General features: G+C 44.3%; 1 protein-coding gene across 7 annotated transcripts in view; it reads left to right on the forward strand.

The window, feature by feature from the left end:
- Window positions 1–12,288, forward strand: part of dync2h1 (dynein cytoplasmic 2 heavy chain 1) — an 86,646-nt gene that overhangs the window by 41,844 nt on the left and 32,514 nt on the right. For 6 of the 7 annotated variants that reach the window (XM_029843321.1, XM_029843318.1, XM_029843320.1 and 3 more), the window contains 2 exons: window positions 5,560–5,723; window positions 5,877–5,996. In XM_029843321.1, the coding sequence (XP_029699181.1) occupies window positions 5,560–5,723; window positions 5,877–5,996 (284 nt within the window). Of the gene's footprint in view, window positions 1–5,559; window positions 5,724–5,876; window positions 5,997–6,174; window positions 6,520–12,288 lie in introns of those variants that run through there. The other variant, XM_029843324.1, reaches the window with a different exon arrangement.

The following is a 12,288-nucleotide window of genomic DNA, read 5'->3' on the forward strand; positions in this document are numbered from 1 at the left end:
AAAGAACTTTCCATCTGATCTTATATCATTTAAAAGTGTATGATGGATCTGGAACTACGGGTGCTCTCTGAATTACTGCGGCATTTACTGCTTACAGATCTTGTACTATCTGCCATCCATTAGATTGTGGAGCTTTCTTAACTGGAAACAATGGTGTATTTACAGGTGAGTCATTGCTTTCTCTGATGACTCCAGCTTTCAGTAGTGACTGTAAGACCGGTTTTATCCCCTCCTGTGCATCAGGTTTAAGGGGATATTGTCTCTGATGAGGCCGATAATCACTCTTTGGTCTGATTTTAACTAGTTCTGCTCCTTTAATCAATCCTACATCTGCAGGTCCTTCAGACCACAATTTAGGAGAGAGTGCACTTAGCTTCTCCTCCTCTTTTCCTGTTAACATAAACAAACCTCATGTCTGTTCATGCTCAACACTGAGATGTTGCGAGGGAGTGAAAGCCACTCTGTGTTTCAGCGTGATTTTCCACACTGTATCTGGGGTTGTACCATCTCACTGGACCCTCCTGTTTCCAATCATTCAAGGCTGACCACATTCTTGCTTGACATCCTAATTGCCTCCACGTCCCATCCTTTGGCTTAGATAGTGATATATGTGTAACTGAGCCTGGAACGTGATACAAAGCTGTTGCCGATGATGGCAGGCAGCTTACCGTTATCACTGCAGTTTCATCATGAACATAGACATCTTGTGCCACGCCCGTAACTGTCTTTGGCAGCTGAGCAAACTTCTTGTCATACTTTGGATCTGGCGGTCCATGCGGTAACACATGGTTACATGCAGTGTATGTGGATTGTGCCATTCAGCTGTGTCTAACACAAGCTCACATATTTTATCTTTTACAAATCTGATGAAATTTGCTAGACCGGCATTTTCTATGACTTCTAAGGTCCAATAGGGTACTGGCTCATCCAGGCCTTCCAACACGTTTACTTCTGTAGTCATGCGCTGGATTTTAATTTGTCCTTTCTTCCCTGGTAACAATGCAATCCTCAACTGAGAGATTAAGTCACGTCATAATAGATTGACTGGACATTGTGGTGACAGAATCACTTGAGTCTTAGCTCGTAAACCCGACACCGGGTCTATAATATTTACATCTTCTGACAGTCTTGCTTTATCTACAACTCCATTTGCTGATCTCACTCCCATTGTGTTTGTTCATTTCCTAATGTGCGGAACTGCATCTTTTACAACTGTCTTTCCTGCCCCAGTATCCACAAGAAACCATAACAAAACTCATTCAACTTCCAACTGAATTTCTGGTCTTTTAATATTTACACTAAAAATCTCCTCAAGATTCACTTCTACTTCCTCTTCATCTGGTCATGTGTCCCATGGATGAGATTTATCCTCCCCGTTATTCTCTCTTCTCTGTCTTTCCCCGTCTGCCTTCTTTTTCCTGCAATCTCTTGCCCAGTGGCCTGACTTGCGACAATAATGACAACTATCATCTCTACTCTGTCCACTTTGACCTTTTCCTCTGCCTCTGCCGCGGCCGCTGCCGCGACCTCTTCCTCTTTGTTCATAGTAACATGCTTCGCTTGGCCTAGAAATATTTCACTACTTTTCTTTCCCTTTTTCTTCTTGTGTCTTTCTGCGTGCATAGCATGGTTTTCATATTCATTTACAGATGCTGTAGGGAATCCTATCATGTGCTTCTCTACGAAGTCTTTTATTTCTGTACGTGTGCCATTATGGAGTGCTATTTTTAATTGCTGTTGATATGGTCCGTTATCATGATCAGAGAACAGAATGCCACTTCTCTGACGGAACACATCTTCTATGACAGGGGTGGCCAACCAGTCAGAGCCTAAGAGCCACATTTTTTACTGTGTTACCGCAAAGAGCCACACCATACACATGGGCACACATGAACATCACCTCATCCCTTCCTCACACACACAGACCTCTGCTTAGCCAGATTTATTGTAAATGTCACACACCAACATGATAATTTGACTTCTACAGACCACGAGCCAGTCATTTTCAACAATGAACATTGTGTGCACTGTCTCACACAAAACTCTCAATTCAACTAAGTCCACAAACAAAAATATAATAATTAAAATATCTTTTTTTCTCTTACTATGCTTGTTGTATAGTGGGACTTCTGGCATTCCTTGCTTTGAACAATCTTCTTCAAATCTGGCTTGTATTCAGTTGCTGCCACGCGAAGCAATTCTTTCACATGGGTGTCAGTCAGAACAGATCGATGCTTTGATTTCACGTGTTTCAGGATAGAAAACACAGACTCGCAGATGAATGTTGACCCAAATATTCACAGTATCTTAAGCGCAGCCCGTTTGACATTGGGGTATTTTTCCATTGGCACACTTTTCCAGAACTCAATGGCCCCTTCCCTTAAAGCAGGTTTCAGTTGGTCCTCCTCAGAAAGATCGATAATCTCCAACTCAACTGCAGCCTCATCTGTGACTAGCGGGGCTTTAAAACAGTGCGGCTCCACATTAAAAGGGGCAACGAGGAATGCAATCTGTGGCCTTTTCAATTGTCGATCACAGAACCGAGTCACGGAGCTTTCGTGCAGGTTTTCTTGTTTGGCTGTGCATTTTTTCCCTGCCATTTTGAAGGCGAACTTGACACTAATTGTTTACTCAAAAGATCTTGTCCCTACTGAGAAACGTTGCGGTATTTTTATCTAACGTGCATGCGCTTTTGGCGAAAGTACCGTATTGAACTCAAGCGAAGCGAACACGCAACATTAAAAAAACACAAACCCAAACTTTGATATGAACGTTAGAGCCGTATGAAACCAGGCAAAGAGCCGCATGCGAGCCGCAGGGTTGGCCAGGCCTGTTCTATGAGAATATTCTTCATATGATTCATTTTCTCTCTGCTTGCACCTTCCTATGGCACTATAATCAGCATGGTGTGTGAATTTACCTCTCATTCTCCCAAATACCCCATCAATTTGAGTTCTGAGATCGTTTGTGTCATAGGCCCAGGGCCGTCCTGTTGCCTGCTCTATGGGAGTCCAATTTCCTCTGACTGTTGACCATTTAGGGCCTAAGACAGTCATCAGGACTTGTTGTGTCTCTGCCCCATTTGTGTGGTAACTTCTCATTAACTCATTTATTCCCTCTATACAAGCTTCGACGTCCGCGTCGGGCTTAGGAATTTCAGCACAAGCTTTTTTACAATCCTCTGCTGTCCAGGTCCTGTAGACCAACATTGTAGGGGGTTGAAGTCCTACACCACTATTTGGATTGGCGACTTCTATCATTGGAAAAACATCTTCGACACCAGGTTTTGGTTCTGCTACTGCGATGAATGAATCGCCATAGCCTATTGGGGGTCCTGGACTGAACGCCCTAGGAATATGTCTACTCCAATTCATATTACTCATGTCATATTGTGAACGTGTATTGGGTCCTAATTGAGGTGTGTTATGTCCTTGGAGGAAAGGATTATGACTGATTCCTCCTTCTGCCCCTTGAGGGCTATTAGTCATAAGACTATGTGGTGTGGGTGCAGGTGGTTCCTGTGCAGGTACGTTTACCATCCTGTGCATTTGCCGGAGATGCCCGTCTCCTCATCTTCGGGTCTTACATAGGCCGTTAATGACAGGTATATAGATTGAGGAGGACTAAAATAAGGTGGTGGTCCTTCCTCCACTTTTTCTTTTAATTTCTTGCCTTTATTGTGACCTTCTCGTCTTTTAACAGACTCATCGTACCAGACTTTGGCACAATGGAGGCCATATTTCTCCTCTTTTGGGATCAGATTCTGCCTTTTCTTTTATTTCTTTCATCAGGGTCCTTAATTTCTCTGGTTTATCCAATTGTCCATCAAATCCAAATTTATCATGCCATATTTTGACAAAATTTGTTGACCCTGGATACCTCTGTTCCATGTATCTACAACATGGAGGGATTTTGAACTGGTCTCTTGCCTGTCCTTGTCCCATTCTGAGTTATGTGAGTCTCTGCAGGACGTATAATCTCAGACTTCTATACTTCCTTTAAAATCCTTTGTTGGTACTTGTCAGGCTTCTACCTCAATGAGGCGGACAAGTCTTGCCTCTGCTTCCAACTCAGGAGGATAGTATAGGATCCCCACGACAATTTTGTCGAGAACCTCGATGGGTCTTGGATTGAACCTCAGTCAATTGCGGGAACGCACTTTACCCGTCTGTGTCATTGGTTCACCAGAATGTAGTTCAAATTCCGTCACTGGAGGACTTCTCGTCTCAGGAGGTTACCCGACCGGCCTCGCGCCAAATTCACGACCGAGGTCTTTGATGCAGAACCGCCTTTGATGGGTTCTGGCTGCGCACAGTCTTTGGTGGTTGGCGTCCTGCTGACGAGAGGGACCAAATTATATTAGAGTTGAAACAGAACTACCCAGTAATACCTTGCGTGAATCAACAAAAGACACAAACACAGGTACCTTGCAAGGGAGAGCGAGCAGCAATTCACTCTGGAACACCCTCCGTCGCTCTGCTGCTGCTCTGCAAACCTTTCTTTATTCACATCAGCTCATTATCCATGTGGAATTTTCACCTCCTCCCAAGATGCTTTTAGGGTTTCAGATAACAATCTCAGAGTAAATCTGGTGCTCTGGACAAGTGTACTAAATCAAGAGAGGTGAAAAACACTCTGTTTCTTCTTCATGCACTTAGGTGCTAAACATACAAATGCATTTAAATGATAACAATATAATAATTATTCTCACACATTCCATGTTCCGAAAATCAATTTCCATAACCGAGGATCGGACCGCCAAGGCCCCCGCCTTGGTCCACCGCCCAATCCACAATGCACCGGACCCTTCATGCTCCTCCTGCGGGTGGTGTGTCCACTGGGGATGGGACTGCCCACATAGCCGGTTCGGGCTGGGTCCCATGGACGTAGGCCTGGCCACCAGGCGCTCGCGATCAAGCCCCAGCCCCAGGGTGGGGCCCTGGTAACTCTCCAGGCCGGGTGCGCGGCTTCTCCCTTTGATGTTCCATGCTGGGTCTTGTGAACCATTCTTTGTCTGACCCTTCACTGAGGACCAATCTGCCTTGGGAGACCCTACCAGGGGCAAACTGCCCCAGACAGCATAGCTCCCAGGCTTATTAGGGTATGCAAACTCCTCCACCACGATAAGGTGATGGTTCACGGAGGAGAACTTGAAAGCTGATGCACTTTATTATCTTGCGTAAACGTTCTCCACCAACTTGTCATAATTTAGAGCTGTCTTAAAAAACAACAAGCTGTTGACAGAGTTGTTCAAAAATGCATATGTGAAATTATGAAACCTTGTCTCCTTTTAAACGTCCCCCTAATTATTTTATTGTTATACTGTAAACTGGTCTTTCAATGTGTGTTGGAGATGTTCGTATGCATATAGGATTTCTCAAAAAGTAAGATTTATTCCTACCTTAGAAGCTAACGTGGGAGGTCTAAGAAAAATGTAAGTGTGTTTTAACCTCAGATTTTGTGTTTAAGTTCTTCAAGGTTTGAACATGCGGACATCAGCAGCTGCACTACCTCGTATGAACAACGTCCGCTCTCTCTTGCTGCCATATTTTTTCCCAGGCCCCAGATATGTAGTTCAGATAGGAGAAAAATTAATCGACTACAATGAGGACTTTCGCCTCTTCATGGCCACAAGGAACCCTACACCTTTCATCCCCCCTGATGTGGCTTCTGTGATGACAGAGGTCAATTTCACCACAACAAGGGCAGGACTGCGAGGACAGGTGTCTCATAGTCTCTCTTCCATATAGATGTTTGTCTACCTGCTGCAGATGTGGTTCTCAATGGCCTAATTTTTGCTATGTGCCTATATGTGTCATCTTTCTACGTGTTCTTTTATAGTTTATTTACATGACTGCATTATGTTTGTCTGGCAGTTACTGGCCTTAACCATCCAGCAAGAGAAGCCTGAGTTGGAAACTGAAAAAAACAGACTACTCCAAATGGAAGAAGAAAATAAGATACAGCTCACTCTGTTGGAAGAAACACTTTTAGAGGTACAAGTATGTGTGTGTTAGTGTGCTTGTGTGTGTGTGTGTAGTGTTGCCAACAGGGGGGCCCAGAAGGTCCCTGGTCTTAAGTTGATGATAGTTGGTGATCTATTCACGGCCTGCTGTAAAGGGTTGAATTCCATGTGCTGCTTCTCCTCATTAGTTGTGTCTTGGTCTTGATCAGTGCAGGTAGTGAATTGCTCATTCTACACCTGCAATTCCATCCACCCGCTGGGCAGACCTGTGAGAGGTGGGCCATTGTTGGACTGGAAGAAGGCTGCGTTTGCCCCACTGCTGAAGGGTCAACTTGCCCGAATCACCAGGGAATTGATCTCTTAGTTGCACGATAGATGGTGGTTTGATTAAGAGAACAGGGACTGGAATTGAAGCTTTATTGAAGCTTTATTTAGCCAGGTTAGTTCCGTGGACCATGAGCCATCTCTCTCTCTCAAATCAGCAGCAAAACAAACAACAATACGCATGAAGAAAACAAGAATAACCCCAGATTTATTTTCAGCACTGTGGCCAAATTAACCAAAATGTGACCAAAATCTGTCCTTCAACTCAATATATGTGTGTGTGTGTGTGTGTGTGTGTGTGTGTGTGTGTGTGTGTGTGTGTGTGTGTGTGTTACCGGTTCAAATCCAGGTGGGCTCTTAAGCAAGGCCCTTTACGCTACATGCCTATACCTCAGAATGATCAGAAGAGTCATACTGGCTCAGACTTCGCCTGGGACATGAAATGGTTGCATCAAAACCCCTCATACTCACTGACTAAATAGCAGCTCTTAGCTCAGTGTTCGAATATCCTTAATAAGCTGTTGCTATCCCAGCTAGAGATTGATGAGGGTTAGGGTTACAGCGCCGTACCTCATCCACGGTACAAAGACGCTATGGCAAGGGGGAGACAGGACACCAGGTCAGCTTGGGGGTGGTTTCACCATCACACCCAAATATCGAGATTGAGTACAAAGCCCCAATGACAGATGGACTCAACGCAAGGGCAGCTGAGCTGAGAGAGAGAATCATGAAGTCCTTGGGGAACTCAACTACCTCCCTGCCAAGGCTAACAATCTACCTACCTACCTACCAACCAACCAACGAACCAACCAACCAATTAATTAATTAATTTTATTTATATAGCGTGTTTTACAATCAAAATTGTTTCTAGGCACTTTACAGAATCCCAGGGCCTGACCCCAAACAAGCAACAGTGGCAAGGAAAAAGTCCCCTTTAACAGGAAGAAACCTTGAGCAGGACCAGGCTCATGGAGGGGGAGCCTCCTGCTGATGGACGGCTGGGTAGAGAGAGAGGAGAGGAGGAGGAGAACAGGTAGAGGAGAGAATAGGCAGATAACATAGAAATACATTATATTAATTAAAATAAGCTGCCGGTAGACTCGAGTTGAATGGGTCAGCAGGGTCGGAGGTCAGTAGGTCAGCATACAGCTATGAAGGTGGCGATACCTGTAGATGAATACAGAAGGGGGGGGGTCAGAAAAACTACACAAGAAATAACATCACTGAGGCCTGTCAGGTCATCATGTTTCTAGACCCCGGCAGCCTCGGCCTATAGCAGCATAATTAAAATTTTAGCCTAATAATTAGACGACCCCCTAAGTATGATACTTTGTCTGTCTGGGATAGTAACTGGAACTACAGAATTAGTGATAGTAAGCTTTTTCAAAGAGGAAGGTTTTTAGCCTAATCTTAAAAGAATAGATGGAGTCAGCCTCTCGTACCTGGACAGGGAGCTGGTTCCACAGCAAGGGGGGCTGGTAGCTAAATGCTCGGCCCCTCATTCTAACCCTAGAGACTCTGGGGACCACAAGTAGACCATCATTCTGAGAGCAGAGCGGTCTATTGGGATTATAAAGTGTCACTAGCTCCTCCAGGTAGGATGGAGCTATGCCTCTGAGGAACTTGTAGGTCAGAAGAAGAATTTTAAAAATGATTCCAAATTTAATGGGCAGCTAATGCCAGTACAAGAGTTATGTGATCTATTTTGTCAATACCTGTAAGAACTCTAGCTGCAGCATTTTGGATCACCTGGAGGCTTCTTAAAGAGTTGTTTGGACACCCTGATAATAAAGAATTACAATAGTCCAGCCTGGAAGTAACAAATACATGGACTAACTTTTCAGCATACTGCCACGTCAGTAGTTTCCTGATCTTTGCGATGTTTCTCGGGTGAAAAAAGGCAGGTCCACAGACTATTTTAATGTGTGAGTTGAAGGACAGATTTTGGTCACATTTTGGTTAATTTGGCCACAGTGCTGAAAAGAAATCTGGGGTTATTCTTGTTTTCTTCAATTAAAGAAGAAAAATAAGTTGTTCTAGCCTTACGGAGGGCCTTTTTGTAAACTGCCAGACAGTCTTTCCAGGCTAAATGGTAGCTATCGCTTTTACAAGAATACCACTTCCTTTCTAGTCTTTGCACTTTCTGCTTGAGGGTCCTAATGTGTGAATTATACCAGGGGGCTCACCTTCTATGATTTACTTTTTCAGGGGGGCAACAGAATCAAGCGTGATTCTCAGTGAGGCTGCTGCACCTTCAGCAACAGAGTCAACCTTACTATAGCAGATGTCTTTCAGATAATGCTGTAGCTAAGTTTAAGGATGATGCTGATCCCAGGACCACCGTGTGTTTCCCCAGGGATCAATCACTATAATCTTAGCCCTGCTGAGGTTGACTCTATTGCTGAAGGTGCAGCAACCTCACTGAGAATCACGCTTGATTCTGTTGCCCCCCTGAAAAAGAAAATAGTAAATCAGAGGAGGTGTGCCCCCTGGTATAATTCACATATCAGGACCCTCAAGCAGAAAGTGCGAAGACTGGAAAGGAAGTGGCATTCTTGTAAAATAGACAGCTACCATGTAGCCTGGAAAGACTGTCTATTAGTTTACAAAAAGGCCCTTCGCAAGGCTAGAACAGCTTATTTTTCTTCTTTGATTGAGGAAAATAAGAGCAACCCCAGGTTTCTTTTCAGCACTGTGGCCAAATTAACTAAGAGTCACAGTGTTTTAGATCCACGTATCCCTTCTTCCCTGAGTGGTGAAGACTTCATGAGCTTCTTCACTGATAAAGTTCTAGCTATCAGAGAGAAAGCTAACCAGGCCATCCCAACAACTGGACCATCACCAGATGTGCCGACTGTGGGAACATACAGGGTCTCCAACGAGCCTGAGGCATCATCGCTAATTCAGAAATCCAAGACCACCACGTGTCTTTTAGATCCCATCCCAACACACCTGTTGAAGGATGTTTTACCATTGATAGGCAGTTCTATCCTGGACCAGATCAATGGTTCTTTAGTGTCAGGTTATGTACCCCGGTCCTACAAGGTGGCAGTGATTAAGCCGTTGCTTAAAAAACCATCACTGGATCCTGATGTCTTAGCAAATTATAGGCCAATATCCAACCTTCCTTTTATCTCTAAAGTTCTAGAGAAGGTGGTGGTGACTCAGTTACTGGAGCACCTGCAGAGGAACAGCCTGTTTGAGATGTTTCAGTCAGGCTTTAGAGCTCACCACAGCACAGAAACAGCACTTCTTAAAGTCACTAATGATCTTCTCATAGCTTGCGATCATGGACTGGTCTCTATGCTGGTTCTGCTGGACCTCAGTGCTGCTTTTGATACAGTTGATCACAGCATCCTGTTACAGAGACTGTAACATGTGATTGGGATTAAAGGGACAGCACTAGACTGGTTAAGATCATACTTATCTGATAGATACCAGTTTGCCCATGTCCATGGTGTTCCCTCCTCATACAGTAGGGTTAGCCATGGAGTTCCTCAAGGTTCTGTACTCGGACCAATCCTCTTCACATTGTACATGCTTCCCTTAGGGAACATTATTCGGCAGCATGGGATAAATTTTCATTGTTATGCTGATGACACTCAGCTTTATTTATCCATGAAACCAGAGGAGACAGCGAAGTTAGTGAAGCTCCAGACCTGTCTTAAAGACATAAAGTCCTGGATGTCTTCAAATTTCCTCCTCCTTAACCCAGGAAAAACTGAGGTCATGGTGTTTGGTCCTGAACCTCTCAGGGATAGATTAGATCACATGATCACTCTAGATGGTATCTCATTAACATCTAGTCTTTCTGTGAGGAATCTAGGAGTAACTTTTGATCAAAATCTCTCCTTCAACTCACACATTAAATTAGTCTCTAGAAGTGCCTTTTTTCACTTGAGGAACATCACAAAGATCAGGAAACTGCTGACGCGGCATGATGCTGAAAAGTTTGTCCATGCATTTGTTACTTCCAGGCTGGACTACTGTAACTCTTTATTATCAGGGTGTCCAAACAACTCTTTAAGAAGCCTCCAGTTGATCCAAAATGCTGCAGCCAGAGTTCTGACAGGTATTGACAAAAGAGATCACATTACTCCTGTACTGGCGTCGCTTCATTGGCTGCCCGTTAAATTTAGAATAATTTTTAAAACCCTTCTTTTGACCTACAAGGTCCTCAGATGCCTCGGAGCTGCATAATGACCTCCGGCCCAGCTGAAGTGATTGTACATCATATTTTTTGCGTGTGTTTCTGTGCTCTGTGCCTCTCCTCTCCCTCTCCTCTCCTCTCCTCTCCTCTCCTCTCCTCTCCTCTCCTCTCCTCTCCTCTCCTCTCCTCTCCTCTCCTCTCCTCTCCTCTCCTCTCCTCTCCCCCTCCTTCTCCTTTTCCTCTCCCTCTTCCTCTCCTCTCCTTTCCTCTCCTCTTTCCCCTCCTCCTTCTCCTTCTCCTCTACCTCCCTTTCACTCTACTTCTCCTCTCCTCTAGCCCTCTCCTCTAGCCCTCTCCTCTCCTACCTATCCTATCCTCTACCTGTCCTCCCCCTTCTCCTCTCTCTTTACCCAGCCGGCCATCAGCAGGAGGGTCCTCCTACATGAGCCTGGTCCTGCTCAAGGTTTCAAGGGGAGTTTTTCCTTGCCACTGTTGCTTGTCTGGGGTCAGGCCCTGGGATTCTGGAAAGCGCCTTGAAACAATTTTGATTGTATAAGACGCTATATAAATAAAGATTGATTGATTGATTGAACCTCTGCAGGGCTAAGATTATAATGATTGATCCCTGGAGAAGCACATAGTGGTCCTGGGATTAGCACAGGGATCGCTTCCTTAACTTTAGCTGCAGCATTATCTGAAAGACATCTGCTATAGTAAGACTGTGTTCTGAGCATAGAAGAATCCTTAATCATAAATGTAAAAGTGATCAAAGAATGATCTGACATGAGTGGGTTCTGAGGGAACACCGACACATGTTCTACCTGAACACCTTAAGTCAGAACTAGATCAAGGGTGTGGTTGAAGCTATGAGTTGGTTGGTTTATCTGTTGAAGGAAACCAACTGACTCAAGTATTGAAATGAAGCCATTTCTAAAGCTGTCATTTATAACGTCTACATTGATATTAAAGTTTCCAATAATAATGACTTTATCTGTTTTGAGGACCAAGTCAGATAAGAAGTCTGAGAACTCAGACAAGAACTGAATGTGGCACAGCAGGGGGCCGATATACAACTACAAACAAAAGTGGCTTTTCTGTCTTCCGGTTCAGATGGGTGATGCCAAGAGTCAGGCTTTCAAATGAACTGGAACCATGTTTTGGTCTAGGATTAATTAGTAACTTGGAGTGAAAGATAGCTGCCACTCCCCCTCTTCGACCAGTACCACGAGGAATATGATAATTACGATGGGTAGGAGGAGTAGATTCTTTTAAGCTAACACACCTCCTGAAGCTAGGTTTCAGTAAAACAGAGTAAATCAATGTGATGATCCGCTATCAGGTCGTGCACTAACAGGGATTTGCACAAAAATGCTCTAATATTTAATAGTCCACATTTAATTGTGATGTTAGTTTCTCTAATTTGTGCTTTGGTATTACCGGTAATTTTAATAAGATTATGGTGATTGACCGCTCCCTTGCTCTGTGCTTGGTGAACTTTTAACTGTCGAACAGAGACTACCTCTACAGTGTTAAATATGTAATTGTTTGTGGATGAGGGTTCGATGGAAGCAGCAGCAGAGGTGTGTTAGACTACAACTCTGCATCCTGGTCTGGTTTGTCAGGTCACTTTGGGTCTAATAAAATTGGCCAAGTTAGTAGAAATGAGAGAGGCACCATCCCGAGTGGGATGGACACTGTCTCTCCTAATCAGACCAGGTTTTCCACAAAAACTGTTCCAATTGTCTACAAAGGACACCTGGTTTTCGGGGCACCGCCGTGACAACCAGCGGCGACATGCAACTAAACATTTCATTGCTGGCCAGATTGGGGAGGGGACCAGAGAATGCGA

The sequence above is a fragment of the Takifugu rubripes genome, chromosome 11, assembly GCF_901000725.2.
Source record: "Takifugu rubripes chromosome 11, fTakRub1.2, whole genome shotgun sequence".
In the NCBI taxonomy this organism is placed as follows: Eukaryota; Metazoa; Chordata; class Actinopteri; order Tetraodontiformes; family Tetraodontidae; genus Takifugu; species Takifugu rubripes.